General features: G+C 41.1%; 1 protein-coding gene and 1 long non-coding RNA gene across 10 annotated transcripts in view; one reads left to right on the forward strand and one right to left on the reverse strand.

Annotated features, from left to right (window-relative positions):
- LOC142759603 (PH and SEC7 domain-containing protein 3-like) overlaps window positions 1–19,014 on the forward strand; it is a 683,786-nt gene that overhangs the window by 250,775 nt on the left and 413,997 nt on the right. Inside the window, exon 1 of one of the 4 annotated variants that reach the window (XM_075861962.1) lies at window positions 16,458–16,690. The exons of the other annotated variants lie outside the window; for them this stretch is intronic. Coding sequence (XP_075718077.1) covers window positions 16,637–16,690 — 54 coding nt within the window. The 5' untranslated portion in view covers window positions 16,458–16,636. Of the gene's footprint in view, window positions 1–16,457; window positions 16,691–19,014 lie in introns of those variants that run through there. 4 annotated transcript variants of the gene reach the window in all.
- The window catches only part of LOC142759634 (uncharacterized), a 53,695-nt gene continuing 35,079 nt past the window's right edge, over window positions 399–19,014 (reverse strand). For 2 of the 6 annotated variants that reach the window (XR_012883167.1, XR_012883170.1), the window contains 4 exons: window positions 15,440–15,478; window positions 14,200–14,345; window positions 9,894–10,009; window positions 399–1,531 (listed from right to left, as the gene is read on the reverse strand). This is a non-coding gene — a long non-coding RNA (uncharacterized LOC142759634). Of the gene's footprint in view, window positions 1,532–9,893; window positions 10,010–14,199; window positions 14,346–15,439; window positions 15,479–16,233; window positions 16,426–16,587; window positions 16,803–19,014 lie in introns of those variants that run through there. The other 4 variants (XR_012883172.1, XR_012883168.1, XR_012883169.1 and 1 more) reach the window with 3 other exon arrangements.

Here is a 19,014-nt window from a genome sequence, read left to right on the forward strand (position 1 = left end):
CAATAATGAATGGAGGGATAAAAGCAAAAATGCAAAAAACGGGCGTTTTCCATGCGCTACTGATCAGTATGGTTACCCATACACGTAAAACCAAAATCCTCAAAGATACCAATGTGGTCGGTATTATAGGGATTTTATTGGTACAATGGTAAATATAAAACACAACTGTTTAACAGTGAACAGTTTCGAAACCGAACCGGTTTCTTCCTCAGGTAGTATATAAATAGATGGGTGGGGTGCCAGTTAAATAACCTAGTGAAAGGTCAGTTAGAGGCAAGAACTACCGACCACATTGGTATCTTTGAGGATTTTGGTTTTACGTGTATGGGTAACCATACTGATCAGTAGCGCATGGAAAACGCCCGTTTTTTGCATTTTTGCTTTTATCCCTCCATAGTAGTATCCTTGACCCATTCTTTCCACCGCAACTTTGTATGTTCAAATTGGGTACTGTACGTAACACAAACCTAGTGCAAAGGCTGTGCATGGACAACAATTTGTAGTGTAGTAAGAAGAGCAACGATATAAAAATACAAATAAACTACCAGGAAGAAAAAAATATTATCATGTAAGTACCTCACATATACTGAGGAAAATGAGCCTCATAAAGGCATGTCCTGAATGAGAAACCATCCAGAAGCTACTGTATAATTTGACGCTTCATAGTCATGTCATGTGAGAAAATCACATCAGTTGGGACTGTGAGCAGGGTCCTCCATCATTTCCTTAAATTTCAGAACTCTTAAACCCTTTTGGTGCCACACAGAGACTCCATAATTCCATAATCACTTATAAAAACGTTCTAAATTTAAGCTCATTCTAATCAATTGCCATTTGCTTACCGTTTTTCACACTATGTTTAGGACTTACGTTCGGCATACATGTTTGAAAAGTGTCACTGAACGTATACCGTATACAGTAGCATATGTCTGCCGTTAGCTCCTATTGTAACGTCTATCACTCAGTTTGCGCTATATTGTGGGATCCTCTTGACTACTTGTATGCCAAGGTATACTGTGCAGGACATTTTTTACCATATGTTTTAGTAATAGAAATCTATGGGCATTTTGACATATACATTGGCAACCTCCTGATGAATACGCTGAAGTACATCAAAGACATTATGTGAAAAACTGCTTGAGATGAAAGTCAGACAGGGTCATACTAGCCCACCAGTGTACCAGGGCCCCGTCTCTGACACAATAATAGACGCCAAAACTCCATCTAGAGCTAACTTGCCACTAGGGTTTATTCCTTATAGGTTGATTCACAAATAGACTTTTAGACCGTATTGATGACATGTTCTGTGTGTGCAATGTTAAGTGTACAATAAAATTAGAAGTGAACATGTACATATTCTGTATAGATGGATGGTTGGCCCTCAGGATTATTTTCTCTGGAGGACCAAAGGAACTTCAGTCCAACTGTAATGTCAAAGATTTGGGTAATGAAAAAAAGGGGTTCAGCTGCTCTGTAGAACATTGCAGTTTCTTCTTTCTGTTTGTTTCACAAACTTTCATTACATGTTCACCTACAATAAAAAAAAGATTGATAAATTGACACATAGGTTGATAATTGTTTTTCTTACATTAAACATGAATGTGAAATATCTCGCTAGATCCTCTTTTAAAAACCTTAATGCGTGGTTGTGTGTGTATATGTACTTTATAAAAAGCCATTTTAAGTCATAAGATAGTAATATGAGCATCCACATGTATTGTCAATACATAAAATATAACGCAGACAATTGAAATCAGTTAAAATTACCAAGAACAAACTGACCACACAAGCCACATATAACATGTCTAGGCAGATGAGTACATTTATAGTTCTCCCTCAATATCAAGTGAGTGTATCCAAGATCTTGATGTTCCTCTCCCAATATTTGATATTCAATATGGGGTTATTAGATGCCTATTATGAAGATTTTGGTTGCATGGTCCTGTCTTTTGTTTATATGCGGTGTTATTTACTTGGGCACATCACGACCTGTCTCCTTTATATAAAACTGTCTTTATAGGCATAGAATGCATGGGAATACACATTTCAGTTATGTAACCCCTTCATTTATATTTGGTATAGGAAGAACACATGCTATTAAAGCTGTCATTGTTTTCAGCCCTCCATCTGTCCAGCTGTCAGCCTGTCTCTCCCCCTGTCTGTCGCTCTGTAGTGAGTAATTGTCACAAGGGTTATTATGGGCTCCAAGTGGTTTGGGCAGGTTCTTGTCTGTGCCCTCCATAATGCTTAGATTTGAGTAAACCATAGCCTGTCACTGATGTCTGTGCCTAGGTATGATTTATTAAAGAGCTAGCTGTCAAAAAAAGCTTGGATTATAAATCACCAATGTCATGTCAAGTGTGGATAGCGTTGTTAGAATAAATGCTAGTTTGCGGTAGCTAAGCAGTAGAGAACATTGTAAAGCCAGTCCTATGTTACTTTACCTCTCACGATTTATTAAAACATATTCATCTAGTTTTAGTGTTGAATAATTTGTATTAAAATACAATGCCCAATTCCATATGTTAAAATGAAATTTAAAAAAAACAGTCCTTTTAACATTTACCTAGTCTTGCTTGGCAAGCGTTCATTCACACTAATTCCATTTACTCATATACAAATGCAGTGGTTGTATTAGAAGAAATAGTGAGGGAAATGTATTAATACTGGTGCATGGTACAAGCAGTTCACCAGTGTCTCTCCCGCAAGTAGTGTGCACCAGATTCATCAACAGCAGGTAGAAAAGTGTCGGTAAATGTTAGTAAAACAATCACACTTGCTGCAATTCTGAAGTCCACATTCAGAAAAAGTGTTGCGGGGCTTCATAAATATGGTGTTCAGCCATCTGGTAAAGCACAGTGGCCCTTTTTTCCTCCCAACCTTGTGCTGTGTCGGATTTGCAACACAGCTCCATTCACATTTCTAGACAGAAGGGGCTCATTAGTTAGACCCGCAATAACAAACCATTGTGACGTATGTGATCAACACTGGGGAGATTTATTATTATTACTCTCTTAAATTTACACCATTTTGAAGTAGACCAGGCAGGCAGAAGATGTATCTGAATGGTGCACGCTGTATGATAGATTTGCTGCATTTTGTAGACATGTTAGACACTTTTTTCTTCAATATGCCACCTCTTGGCTAGTTTACTTTACTCCAGTATTTTGTGCCAAAATTGTGGTGCATGCCATTATCAAATCTGGCGCCTTTTTGGACTGCACTTATCCCCACCCCTATTTCTACACACTTTAAAACTGTTCTTGTGAGGAGCAAAAAGTGTCTAAAACTCGTATTAAATCGAATGCACGGCATGTGGACCAGCGATCATTACTACGCTCGCCCCCAGGGATATGTGCTGCTGACAATGATAATATCTCATGCTGCATAAACTATACGATCAGCCGATGAATGAGCGTTTGCTCGTTCATTGGCTGATCGTTGGCCTGTTCATACAGGGCAATGATCAGGAATGAGCGTTTATATGAACACTCATTTGCCCGATCATTGGCCCTGTAAAAGGGCCTTAAAGAGGCTCTGTCATCACATTATAAGTGCCCTATCTCCTATATACGGAGATTGGCGCTATAATGTAGGTGACAGTAATGCTTTTTATTTAGAAAAACTATCTATTTTAAACCACTTTATGAGCGATTTTTAGCTTTATGCTAATGAGTTTCTTAATGCCCAAGTGGGTATGTTTCACTTTAGACCAAGTGGGCGTTGTACAGAGGAGTGTATGACGCTGACCAATCAGCGTCATGCACTTCTCTCCATTCATTTACACTGCACTAGCGATATAGTTATATCGCTAGTGCAGTCACTAACACAAACACTAACATTACTGCAGTGTCCTGATAATGAATATACATCACTACCAGCCTGGATGTGAGGTTTATTCAGAATCCTGACATGTCTGTAGCGTCTCTGTGAGATTTACAGCAAGGCAAGCGTAATCTCGCGAGATTACGATGTAACCTGTCATTTCAAACGAGATTATGCTTGCCTTGCTGGAATCTCACAGAAAAGATTCAGAAGTGTTCAGGATTCTGAATAAACATCACGTCCAGGCTGGTAGTGATGTGTATTCATTATCAGGACACTGCAGTAATGTTAGTGTTTGTGTATGTAGCTGCACATAGTGATATAACTATATCACTAGTGCAGTGTAAATGAATGGAGAGAAGTGCATGACGCTGATTGGTCACTGATTAGACCAAGTGGGCGTTGTACAAAGGAGTGTATGACGCTGACCAAAGTAAAAACACGCCCACGTAGGCATTAATAAACTCATTAGCATAAAGTTAAAAATCACTCATAAAGTGGTTTAAAATAGATCGTTTTTCGAAATAAAAAGCATTACTGTCACCTACATTATAGCGCCAATCTTCTTATATAGGAGATAGGGCACTTATAATGTGGTGACAGAGCCTCTTTAAGTGCATGCTACTGTATACTTTAGAGATCATTGCAGAGCCATCACCAATAGTCAGCTGTGGATAACCAGAGCAGGCGTCGTTTGCTGATCCAACCACAACTATCCTCATTGGAATAAATAGACAGGGATAAGAATGTGATTATATACCTTACTTACAGCTTCATAAAGGCCCTTTTACACTGGGCGATTATCGGGCAGATAAGCGTTCATAGAACGCTCATTGCCGATAATTGCCCTGTGTAAACAGGGCAGCGATCAGCAGATGAACTAGCAAACTGTAAAGGATCTGCCAGACACAGCTTCTGTGTCGACGCCCATGGTTAATCAGTCTGCACCTGCTCCTAGGTCTGATAGAGTGACTCGATCTGCTACCACTCAGGCTGGTAGGCTGAGGAGTGGTAGAACCTATCACAGCCTGGCCAGACTGTTCTAGCTCCCGCCCTCGGTCTATTTATACCTTCATTTCCTGCTTGTCTTTGCCTGTGATTCTATCTTGTTTCCTGGCTCTGCTGTTCCTGCTATTACTATTGACATCTGCTTCATATCGACCCTGGCTTTACTGACTACGCTCCTGCTCTGCGTTTGGTACCTTGTACACTCCTGGTTTGACTCGACTCGTTCACTACTCATGTTGCTCACGGTGTTGCCGTGGGCAACTGCCCCATTTCCCTTAGCTTCTGTGTACCCTTGTCTGTTTGTCTATCGTGCACATATTGAGCGTAGGGACCGTCGCCCAGTTGTACGCCGTCTCCTAGGACGGACCGTGCAAGTAGGCAGGGACTGAGTGGCGGGTAGATTAGGGCTCACCTGTCTGTCTCCCTACCCGTCATTACACAAACACTCGATCATCTGCTGATCGTATTGTTTTAAAAAAGTTAAATATTATGGTTGTCGAGAGCATATATCCCTGTGTAAACAGGGAGACGTGCTGCCGACATGATAATAATGTATGGGGACGAAACATCAGAATAACGACCACTCGTCCCCATACATAGCTCCGTGTGACAGGAGCAAACGAGCGCCGATGTCTCGTTGATCGGCGCTTGATGCACTGGCCGAATATCGGCAGGTGTAAAAGGCCCTTCATGTACTCACAAATAGTGGTAATAAGCACGTAGTCTACCAATAACCATAGAGTAAGATATGTATTGTGGTTGATAAATTTTAGGAACTGACCATAAAATGTCAGTGTGGAGCAGAGCTCTTGTATAATTTACGAAGCATTGCCTGCCATTTCTCACTGCTGTATTGCTAAATGTCAATGAAAATCAGGCTAGCTAACTGCAGGTTGTGCCTAATTATACCCTCAGGCTTCACCATATGCTTCATTCCTATCACACTTATTATAATATCTTATCATATCTTCTACGTGTGTGCAATCTGTCCATAATCTTACAAAGGTTAGAGTGACTTGTATTCTACAATAACTTGACTCCTTGGAGGATGCTAGGCATTGATATTGCAACTTAACATAATTTAGCAGACCATTTTTTTAATCCCTTTAACATCTCTCACAATTCCTAGACCTTTTTCCTTGTTCTGAGATCAGTTTCTGGTTTTGGTGGAAAAAAAATGGTAGTGAGAACAGATCTCTCTAAGGCCTCGTTCACATAACCGTATGATGTTATTAGTGCCATGTTGATGAGTTCTCTATTATGGAGCCTCATTTCAATGAAGAATAACCTCACATGTGCAGTTGGTTCTCCATAGATGATAAGGACCAGGACTGACCAATTCTCGTGATCCACAGGGCTCCCATCTGCCAGACACTAACTTTGTTGTGTTTGACTTTACATGTAGTGCATAGCATCTATTGATTTGTCAACCCCTTTAGGACGCAGCCTGTTGTGGACTTGTGGCACAGGCGATTTTTTCAAATCTGACATGTGTCACTTTATGTGGTAATAACTCCGGAATGCTTTTACCTATGCTTTGGTCGATAAATTCAATATTTATTCGTGAAAAACACCAAAATTTTGAGAAAATTAGCAAAAATTTGCATTTTTCTAAATTTAAATGTATCTGCTTGTAAAACAGCTAGTAATACCACACAAAATAGTCACTAGTTACCATTTCCCATATGTCTACTTTATATTTGGATCGATTTTTGAACATCCTTTTATTTTTCTAGGACATTACAAGGCTTAGAACTTTAGCAGCAGTTTCTCACATTTTCAAGAAAAGTTTAAAAGGCTATTTTTACACAGACCAGTTTAGTTCTGAAGTGGTTTTGAGGGCCTTATATATTAGAATCCCAGAAATAAATCACCCCATTTTAAAAACTGCACCCCTCAAAGTATTCAAAACAGCATTCAGAAAGTTTCTTAACTCTTTAGGCGTTTCACAGGAAATAAAGCAAAGTAGAGGGGAAATTTACAAATTTCTCTTTTTTTTTGCCGAAATTCATTACTAATAAAATAAATTGTGTAACACAGAAGGTTTTACCAGAGAAATACAACTCAATATTTATTGCCCAGGTCCTGCAGTTTTTAGGAATATCCCACATGTGGCCCTAGTGTCCTAATGGACCGAAACACCGGCCTCAGAAGCAAAGGAGCACCTAGTGGATTTTGGGGCCTGCTTATTTTTAGATTATATTTTAGGCACCATGTCAGGTTTGAGGTCTTGTGGTGCCAAAACAGTGGAAACTCCCCCAAAAGTTACCTCATTTTGGAAACTAGACCCCTCAAGGAATTTTTCTAGGGGTATAGTAAGCATTTATACCACACAGGTTTTTTGCAGAATTTAGTAGAATTAGGCCGTGAAAATGAATATAAACATTTTTGTCCACTAAAATGTTGCATTTTTTCATTTTCACAAGGGATAAAGGAGAAAAAGTCACCCTAAATTTGTAACACAATCTTTCCCGAGTATGACAATACCCCACATGTAGTAATAATTTATTTTTTTAATAGAAACTAATTAACATTTGCAGGACTGATCCTTTTTTGCTTTTCCATTTTAGTTTTTCACTCCCCACCTTCCAAACACCATAACTTTTTTATTTTTCCATGAATTGAGCGGTATGAGGGCTTATTTTTGGCAGGACGAGCTGTAGTTTTTATTGGTACCATTTTTTGGTACATGCAACTTTTTGATCACTTTTTATTACATTTTATTTAGAGCTTTGGTGACCAAAAACAGTGATTTTGGCATTTTAAATTCTTTATTTCTTACGGCGTTCATAATGCGCTATAAATGACAATTTTACTTTATTCTGCGGGTCGGTACGATTACGGCGATACCATATGTATACAGGGTTTTTTTATGTTTTGCAGCGTTTGCACAATAAAATCACTTCTTTATAAAATAATTTATTTTCTGTGTCACCATATTCTGAGAGCCATAACTTTTTTATTTTTCAGTAAAAAAAGCAGTGTAAGGGCTTGTTTTTTGTGGGATGGGTTGTAATTTTTATTGGTACTACTTTCGGGTACATGCGACTTTTTGATCACTTTTTATTCTATATTTTGGGAGGGGTGGTGACAAAAAAATAGTGATTCTGCCATTGTTTTTAGTTTGGTTTTTTTGCGGCGTTCACCGTGCGGTAAAAATATAATTATAGTTTCATTTGGGTCGTTACGAATGCGGTGATACCAAATATGTGTACTGTTTTTTAACGGTTTAATTTTTTCCCTATAATAAGAGACTTATTATAGGAAAAAAAAATCTTTTATTTTTACACTTTTGTAAAACATTTTTATTAACTTTTTTCTTTACTTTTTACTTTCTTTTTTTACCTGCAGCTCTGATCGCTGCTAGAATACATTACACTACCTAGGTAGTGTAAAGTATTCCAACTGTCAGTGTGACGTCAGTCACTCTGACAGTTAGTCTACGAAGACCATCCAGAGGTTGATCCTCATAGGCTTCCGTACATGGAAGACCCGGAGGCCGTTGTCTGGCCCCCAGGTGCTATTACAAGCATGAGCAGCCCCCATAATTGGATATGGGCGGCTGATGTGCTACAAACCCCCTACATGCGGAGATCGCAATTTGAGCTCTGCATGTAATGGGTTAATTGCCGAAATCAGCGGCAATGAGCCGCTGATCGGCAACAGTGGAGTGTCAGCTGTCAGGGACAGCAGACCTCCCGGTTCCCGTTGCACACCGTCACCGACACTGTCACAGACACTGTCATCGACAGTGTGCATCGCGAACGGCAGTAACGTCCTGTCACTCTGACAGTTAGTCTATCAGGAGGCTGGTCCTGATAGGCTTCCGTACATGGCAGACACGGAGGCCATTGCTTGGCCTCCGATCGCCATGCTAGCCATCTGCAAACCTCACGATTTCATTGTGAGGTTTGCCGATGTGCTAGAAACCCCTCAATGCGGTGATTGCAATCGATCACTGCAATTAAGGGGTTAATTGCTGAAATCAGCGGAAATAAGCCGCTGATCGGCATACAGTGGAGTGTCAGCTGTCAGGGACAGCTGGACTCCCAGTTCCCGGTGCACACTGTCACCGAGAGTGTGCACCGGGAACCATGCAGTAACTGTACGTCCCTGTGCGCTAAGACACTGGCCACATGGACGTACAGTTGCGTCGTGGTGCGTCTAGGGGTTAATGACCGGATAAAATTTATATATGTCAATTTTTTTTTATTGTAGAGTATATCTCCTAGAGCTAACTTGGCAACGCCAAGTATCCTTAGAAATCACTATGAACGCCATATAGCCACTTAGAGTATCCTCATATTGTTGTCTCATCTTTAGCTTGTTCCTAAGTGGCTATATGTAATAATTTTACACCACTGTCATTGGGGATTGTATCTTGGCAACACGAATACATGCATAAGATGCCAAAATAAAGTTGTCATTGCGATAGTTGAATGTCGCGATATTGTATTGAAATGGTTTCTTGAGAAATTGGAGTCCTTTCAAGCAAAAGTAGACAAATGTAAATGAACTGTATGGCTGGCTGCCATAGTTTCAGCTTGCAGCATCACATATCTGCTTGCTTTGCCATTAACAAGTATTACTATTAAAATGCTGAAGAAGGAAGCATTTTGCCTTCTTTTCACTCTTGTTGCTCTAGTTCAATCTATTGGCACGTCAAACATTTACATTTGGGACAATTGCACAAAGAGCTCCAAATTACTGATAAAATAAAAGCTGCATCCAATTAGATGCTCCAACGATTTGTAAATCTATGAAAACGGTTGACTGCATAATTGTATGTATTTTAATAGGAAAAGTAGTTCAGTGAACACAAAAGAACTGGATTTATCAGATGTCATCAAGTTTTCAGTCCACAGGACCGATGTGAATCAACAGAAATGATTTGACGTTCTGGGTGTTTCACCTGGACAACCTCCTATAGCCATTTTCTGGAATCGAAGCAAGTGCAATTATTTATAAATGTACTCACATTAAAGGCACGATCTACATTGCCATATGAGTAAAATCAGTTTTATTTAAAAAAAAATAAAAAATCAAAAGAATAATCTTACCATCTAAATTTACTTTTTTCGGTGTCTTGCCATTTCATATCCTGGGGGGCTGTTTATGCTTAGCCCTGGTTTTAGGACTATAATGCAGGAACTACTACTTTGACACTTGCAGAGCACTAGGAGTGAGGAAGCGGGAGTTAATACAACTCTACATAACATTTATATTCCATTAAGAGTCTTTGGAAAGTTAGGTGACAACATCTATGGACACTGTAATAGTGGACATTAGCGGTTGTCAACCAGCAGTGCCTTAAGGGGAAGCAAACTGGGCAATGTTCTGGACAGATAAATATTTTCGAGAGTTGTTTTAAACATGGGCATGGTTTACTATAATTTACTCCGTATATTGGAGTAAGGTATAGCGGAAATCCCGCCAGCTTGTGTGACACACGGACAGCCCAAGATGCAACAAATTTATTAGGAGCACCTCTTAATAAATTTGTCGTATTTTACTCTAGCGGGTTTCAGTCTAAGACTGGTGTATGAAACGTCAGTCTTAGGAAGGCCTCATGCACACGGCCGTGCCCGTAATCACAGCCCGCGAATGCGGGCACGACCGACCACCACGGGCCGTAGCCCGCATTTTCGGGCAGTAAAATACAAAAAGTAGGACATGCTCCATAATTCACGGCACAGTTCTACGGCACGGACACCCTTCCGTAGCGATACGGAAAGGTGTCTGCAGCGAATAGAACTTGAACGGGTCCGTAATTGCGGACCGTATTGTGGTCCGCAATTACGGATATTTTTTACGGTCGTGTGCATGTTGCCTAAATCTGGGCCCCAGTTTTCATATCAAGGGTCAGACAAATTATAATTACTATTCATATTTTTTTTTAGGCTACATTTACAACTGCGTTGGTGTGTTCTGTTGTTCTGCTCCGTCAGAGGAGCAGAACAAGGGAATAACGAAACCAACGGTTCCGTTGTACAACGGATACTGCTGGCTGCCAACAGAACCCATTGACTTCAATGGGTTCCGTTGGCTTTCCGTCAGGGTGTCCGTGATTTTACTGGACACAATAGCGCAGCATGCTGCGCTTATGTCTCCGGTAAACCCTTAGTATTGGGTTCTCAGTTGGGGGGGGGAGGGGGTTTCCTAATGTTCTGGAAATGCAGAGTCTCCACATCTGCCATTCAAATTCTATTTTCTTTTTTCTCAATATACCCCTAGGTGAACATCTGAGAGTTGTGAAAATATGGTCACTTCTATGGGTTTTCTATCATTTTGACACCTATGAGCCTCTTGTTGCAAACAAAATGTACATAAGGAAAGAAATATCTGATCCATATTGTCTATATATACAGTTAGGTCCAGGATTATTTGGACAGTGACACAATCTTCATGATTTGGGCTCTGCATTCCACCACATTGGATTGAAATGAAACAACTGAGATGTAATTAAAGTGTAGACTTTCAGGTTTAATTCAAGGGGTTGAACAAAAATATCCTGTGAAACGTTTAGAAATTGCAACAATTTTTCTACACAGTCTCCTTATTTCAGGGGCTCAAAAGTAATTGTACAAATTAACATTACCATAAATAAAATGTGTTTTTTTTAATACTTTGTAGAGAATCCTTTGCAGGCAATGACTGCCTGAAGTCTGGAACCCATGGACATCCCCAAACGCTGGGTTTCCTCCTTTGTGATGCTTTCAGTTGTTGCTTGCTTGTGAGTCTTTCTGCCTTAAGTTTTGTCTTAAGCAAGTGAAATGCAGCTCGATCGGGTTGAGATCTGGTGATTGACTCGGCCATTGAAGAATATTCCACTTCTTTGCCTTAAAAAACTCCTGGGTTGCTTTCGCAGTATGTTTTGGGTCATTGTCCATCTGTACTGTGAAGCGACATCCAATCAACCTTGCTGCATTTTGTTGAATCTGAGCAGAAAGTATATCCCTGAACACTTCAGAATTCATCCGGCTGCTTCTGTCTTCAGTCACATCATCAATAAACACTAGTGACCAGTGCCTTTTGGCAGCCATGCATGCCCATGCCATCACACTGCCTCCACCATGTTTTACAGAGATGTGGTGTGCTTTGGATCATGAGCCGTTCCAAGCCTTCTCCATACTTTCTTCCTACCATCATTCTGGTACAGGTTGATCTTAGTTTCATGCTGTTCCAGAACTGGGCGGCTTCTTTAGATGTTGTTTGGCAAAGTCTAATCTGGCCTTTCTATTTTTGAAGCTGATTAATGGTTTGCATCTTGTGGTGAACCCTCTGTATTTGCTCTCATGAAGTCTCCTCTTTATGGTAGACTTAGATACTGATACACCTACTTCCAGGAGGGTGTTCTTCACTTGGGTAGATGTTGTGAAGGGGTTTTTCTTCACCATGGAAAGGATTCTGCGATCATCCACCACTGATGTCTTCCATGGACGTCCAGGCCTTTTGAAGTTCACGAGATCACCAGTGCGCTCTTTTTTTTTCAAAAATGTACCAAACTTTTGATTTGGCCACTCCTCACATTTGTGCTATCTCTCTGATGGATTTCTTCATTTTCTTCACTTGCATTGTGAACTCTTTTCATCTCATGTTGTGGGTTCAAAGCAACAGCTTCCAAATGCAAATGCCACACCTGGAACTCCAGACCTTTTACCTGCTTAATTGATGATGGATTAACGAGGGAATAGCGCATGCTGCCCATTAAATAGCTTTTGAGATAATTGTCCAATTACCTTTTGGTCCCTTCAAAAAGAGGCAGCTACATATTAAAGAGCTGTAATTCCTAAACCCTTCCTCAAATTAGGATGTGAATACCCTCAAATTAAAGCTGAGAGTCTGCACTTTAAGCACATATTGATTATATATATCGCTGTATATTCAATATGTTTTGGTAAACTAACATCATTTAGAAACTTTTGGAAAAAAGTAACTTTTTTACATTATAAAGTTCAATATGTGATAAAAAGAAAATCCATTATTACTCAGATGTGTAAAACCTTTACTGAGTTATTCTGCAATAGTCTCACAAACCAGATTGAAAAAAATCTGGTTTAGTCATTAAAGGGGTATTCCACAGGATAGCAATTGTCTGATTGCTGGGGGCCCCACTGTAGGGACCGCAGTGAGGAGGACATTGAATAGTATGGCATTCAAGTATGTGCTTCCGCTCTATTCAAAGTCTATGGGAATGACAAAAACAGGCCAGTACAGCACTCAGCTGTTTCCGGACCGTCAGTCCCATAGACAATGAATTGGGCAACGGGCACATGCTCGACTGCTGTACCATTCAAGCTGCTTTTAACTGTGGGGGTGCAGTGATGAGGAACTGCGATCAGTCGGGGTCCCAGCAGTGAGGCCCCCCGTGATCAGACAATGATCACCTATCCTGAAGTTAGGTGATAATTATCGACTCTGGAAATACGCCTTTAAGGCTCAATTCGACACTTTATATATGAACTGAGTTTCTTGCTGACCCCTCTTTGAATGTTTGCATAGACAGTTATTAGAAGTTGGACATTTCTCTTCTCTACTAAATGTTAGTCTCACATTCCAGGGTTCATTTGGGAATTCTAGCACTTTTCCAGCTCGAAAAGCCCTTGTGTTCATAAGGATGAATGACTCTTTTGTGCACTGTACAGCATGATACATGAATTTTCTGTTGAATAGACCTTTGCATTGCCATCAGACTGTCCGTAGAGGAGCAGTTATGAAAACTTTCTCTTTTCATGCAACATCTTATCACTTTGGACTATACATACAAAGCTATGTTTATGTTAAAAGTTGTGCTATAAATTCCGGCTGTAATTTTAATCCATGATGACACTAACTGCAACATTAGATGCAAATTCAGATACAAATTTGAAAATCCCACTTTTAGGTCACTTTCACACGGCAGTATTTTGGTCAGTATTCTGCATCAGTATTAGGCCCTGTTCACACAGAGATTTTTGGCGCTGATCTTGACACGGAAACCACGTCCGAGCCAAAAAACGCCTGAAATTGCCTCCCATTAATTTCAATGGGAGGCGTAGGCGTTTTTATCCCGCTCGCGGGAAAAAAAAAGCGACCTGCTCTTTCTTCTCACGGTTCCATCTCTGACCTCTCATTGAAATCAATGGGAGGCAGAGAATTCATTTTTTAGCTCAATGGCCGCGGCCGAAAAACGCAGCGAAAACTGCGGCAAGAAAGTGCAAGCAGGTCAAAATCTGCCTCAAAATTCCTGTAGGTATTTTGAGGCAGATTTTTTTCTGCCTGCAAAATACTCAATTTGAACAGGGCCTTAGTAAGTCACAACCAAGAGTGGGGCCAAAACATGGTTGAGGTGCAAATTTTTCCATGACTTTTGACGTTTATTCTTACCTGGTTCGTGCAGAGAAAATCGCAGCATGCAGTCCTTTGGTCCGATTCTTTCACTAGACTCGGCCCATTCACGTCAATGGGTCAGTGGAAAAAAAACACAGCACACAGATGCCATTCGAGTGCAGTCAGTTTTTCACTGATGGGTGCTGAAAAGAAAGCAGAAAGTAGTACCGTCAGCATCAGGTGTTATTTACGTACGTGAATAACTGATGATCACCGATGCCATACATAGGCCTCGTTCACATCTGCGTTGGAGGCTGCGTTAGGGACCTCCGTTGCAGATCCGGCTGAGATTACCGGAGTCAATAGCGCAGCATGCTGCACTATTGTCTCTGGTAAAATCACAGACACCCCGACAGAAAGCTGACGGAACCTATTAAAATCAATGGGTTGCATTGGCTGCCGGCGGTGTCCGTTGTGCAATGGAACCGTTGCTTCCGTTATTTTCTTGTTCTGCTCCTCTGACAGAGCAGAACAACGGAAAACACAGATGCAGATGTTAGCAAAGCCTTGCATAAAAACTGATAAACTGAACGCACTAGGACACAATACTGATTAAACTCTGATAAAAAAATCGTACATTTTTTTACTGTTGAAAGACGGACGAGTTTTACCAGGCTCATATGAATGAGCCCTTAGGGCAGCCGTTAAAAAAAACATCCGTCACACGGACGATTTACAAATTCGCCTGAATAAGCCTTTAGGGTATATTCCCACATGGCAGATTTTTTTGCGAAAATTTCGGCAACTGTCCCAAAGATCTGAATGGAGTCTGTACAAATCACATGCATATGCTGCAGACAACAATCTCAGTCAGATGTATGGAACAAATTTGGGAATGGGATGAGCTACAGTATCAGGCACAACCCCTTGTGCAGACAAGCCGCTGTCAATGTAAACAATGAAGGGGTACGATGGCAATACCTGTGCCATGGCCCCTTCATTTTGCTCATCGACAGGGGTCCCGGCGGTAGGATCCCCTTTGATCAAATAGGGCCATGAATGGTATCGTTCAGGGAAACCCCTTTAAATAAACACAATCAGGGTACATAAGTGGCCATACCTGGCTGCCATTTGCAGCTTGTCTCTTTTAGTGGTACATTCAGGCACACACATTTTTAGTGGAGATTTTTTGGCATGTAAATAACATTAAGAATTACATGTGTATTTTACAAGCGTTTTTGGGTGGCGTTTATTTTTACTCACGCACGTTTGACATGCATTTTTTAAAATGTCATACCTAGAGACTGCTGCGTTCTGGAAAAATATGCCACGGACCCTAAGAAAACAAACTCAAAGTGAAAAAAAACAAAACGCCGCAACAATCTAATATTTGTATTCGCAAATTCAGTCGTTTTTGCCAGAAAAAATAGCGCAGTATTTTGTCCGGCCAAACGATGGACACCATAAAGGAAACCTGACGGAAACTATTGAAGTCAATTGGTTCCGTCGGATCTGGCGGCGAGTTTTTCGTTGTTCTGTTTCTATGAATAAGCAGAAAAACGGAAATCACTGACACAGATGTAAATAGAGCCTTACATGCTCCACAAATTATGTTCACATCTGCGTCGGGGTTCCATCAGACCATTCCGTCTAGGGGAACCCATGAACAGAAACCAAACGTTAACCGTAGCTTTTCGTTTGCATTACTATTGATTTCAATAGTTGTTTTAACGGAATCAATAGCGCAGTATTTATTCCGTCAAAACTACGGAAACTTTACAGAACGGTGACAAACGGAAACCATTTGCATTGAACGCGTTACCGTTGAAATAAATGGTAATGCAAACGGAAACATATGGTTTTCATTCATCGGTTCCCCTGACGTAAAGTTCTGACGGAACCCATAAACTGAGCCCTGATGCAGATGTGAACGAAGCCTTACGGATTCCTGCGCTTTTAAGTCATTTACAATTGTAAAAGACTGAGGAATCTTATTACATAACTGTGCTACATTTATGCACACGGTATTATAAGTCCATCGGTTTCCCAACAACTGCTTTCTACATCGATAACATTACTTATCATTATTACTGTAGTTCTACCCCGGGCGGGCGTACACAAGGAAAGGTTTTACAGGAACTATAACCCCCCTTTGTGCCTTCACTCCTCATGCCCAGAGCTCTGCTCCTTCGGCTGTTGTACATTTAGAGTCCGTATGTAATGCTGTCTGCCACCTGCTGGTGAAGGGTGAACATTACATAGGAGATGTTAACCTTTTACCAGCAGATGGCAGACAGCATTACATACAGACAGCAGTTGGTTGGAAGAGTGGAGGGAGAGCTTTATCACAGCTCCGGCGTCTACACAATACTGCTGGCTGGAGATCAAACAGCAAGTTAGGGCACACAGTCCAGTCCAGCTGTGCCCTTTCTTTGTCCTACTTACCATCTCTACATTGGATCTCCACGACGGTACTGGGACGGGGCAGGGAGTAATGGCCCCTGCCACTTTAGGAGGCTGCCTTCATGAAAGAAATCCAGTAGAGAAGGTAAGCGTGTGTGTATGCATGCCAAGGTAGAGATGGTTACTAGGACACAAGGGTGGGCATTACAGGACCTGACCGTGTGTCCTCACTTACTCTTTGATCTCCAGCCAGCAGTAATGTGTAGACACTGGAGCTGTGATAAAGCCCTCCCTCTCCTCGTCAATCCGACTGCTGTCTGTATAGAATACGGTCTGCCATCTGCTGGTGAAAGGTAAATACCTCATGTGTAATATTTACCCTTCACCAGCAGATGGCAGACCTCATTATATACAAACAGCCTAATGTACAGTAGCTGGAGGAGAGCCATGAGGATGATCCAGAGAAGTGAAGGCACAAGGGAGGCCTAACCCTATAACCCCCCCCCTTGTTTACACCCATGTATGTATGTATATGTATGTATGTGTGTGTGTGTTTTTTTCTGTGCACATAAGCGCATGTACTATAGTTGTAAATAGTAAAGTGATATGTTCATGTGTACTCTATGTTTGTGACGTATGGCAGAAATAATTGTATAAGTTATACTAAATGTTTTACGCGGTGGCCAAATTGCCATATTTGCAGCAACATTTCTGGCTTTTCACTCCTGGTCACTTTTTAAAAAGTGGCGATGAAAGTGGGCGGGGCTAGGCAGGAGGCAGCGTGGCCATCTCCTGCCCAACACTTTTACTAGCAGGCGTAGATTTCAATTTCTGCCTCACGGACAGCCCTGAATGAGGTGAATTCTTTCATAGGCGTGCGCCTTAATAAATTTGATGCATTTTACTGTAACACCCTTCAAATTAAGGCTAGCGTTTGGTGTATAAAAAAACAGGTTAATAAATTTCTCCCTATAATGTGCACAGTTTATGTTTATCATATTTAGGCCTGGTCTAAATAGAGACTTATCCTGTAGCTCAGCTTTGTGACTTTATTGAGCGGCAGCTGCAGTCCACCGGAGTTACATGAAGCTTAAAATTGGAAAGTCAAGCTACAAAAAGTTCCCATGTGGCTCCAGTCTGCTGGTCCTTTTAGACGGCCTGATATTGGCCATGAAGATGACTGCCGATTGAAGATACAGCACGACGATCGTTCGTCCACGTACATTCCATCATGACGGCAACGCATCTCCCTGTTTACATAGAGACATGTGCTGCCGACTAGCGACCATTTTTTTGGTTCGCATAAAAGATGCGTTCAGCCGATGAACAAGTGTTTGCTCGTTCATCTGCTGATCGCTGCCCTGTTTACACCGGGCAGTGATCGGAAAGGAGCGTTCGTACGAGTATTCGTTCAACCGTTTATTGGCGGGTGTAGAAGGGCCTTTAGGGATTATGCACTAGACTGTATTTAGGATTTAGATTATACGTTGTATGGACCACTACTTGTACCTCCATGTGACTCTGATTTCACAGGGAGACATGGAGAGGCTTCCATGCCGAATACTCCCATGTACGATATAACATAGAGATATTCTCCCATGGAAGGACCACCACACGGAATATATGCAGGCCTGCATTACTAACCTGTACTATGTCCGTGATTGGGCATCACTTATTATGAGGTATTGTTCATGTCTATATGAATTTGCATGTTCATGGGATGACGCCCCCATTTTACAATATCCTGCATACGCCCCTGGTTCTACATCAGTGATACTACTTGTATTTCTAAAGCAGGAGCCAGACAATAGCTACTTGCCTATTCTCTCTGCCGTTACCTATGAGATCTGCTATAAGAGCTGTTCCATTGTGCGTTTTTTTTTTTTTTTTAACAGGTCCTTGGGGAATCAATAGGATGTCAGTGTCCGAGCTTTCTATTGCCAACATGTGCAACTATATGACATACAGTTGCATACGCCTGAGGCTTCCACCAGGGGTTCACATCAGGAGTATTTCCTGACATATATACGTTGATTGGATGCCTCAAATTTGATGTGAACAGAGCCCGAGAGGCAGAAAAGTGTCGCAGGCTGTAGTATTTTTGTCCTTTCTAAAAACGGGACCCAGAATCATTTACTAGAGTTAGGCGAAGTTCACACTACCATTAATATACGTTTACCTCTCTTCCGTCAGTGGAAGAGAGGATCGAAAGATTAAACGGAAAGCAACGGCTCCGTTAAAATTACCATTGATTTCAATGGTAATTCTTTTATTTCAGTTGTTTTTCGTTAGTCTCCGTTCGCTAGGTTTCCTTTTTTTTTTTTGACGGAAGTGCAGTCTGCAGAACTTTTGTTTCTGTAAAAAAAAGACGTGAACCTAGTGAACAAAGACAAATGGAAAGCAACTGAAACCAAAAGATTACCAATGAAATCAATGGTAATTCTAACGGAGCCGTTGCTTTCCATTTAA

This window comes from Rhinoderma darwinii, chromosome 1 (genome assembly GCF_050947455.1).
Source record: "Rhinoderma darwinii isolate aRhiDar2 chromosome 1, aRhiDar2.hap1, whole genome shotgun sequence".
Taxonomy (NCBI): Eukaryota; Metazoa; Chordata; class Amphibia; order Anura; family Rhinodermatidae; genus Rhinoderma; species Rhinoderma darwinii.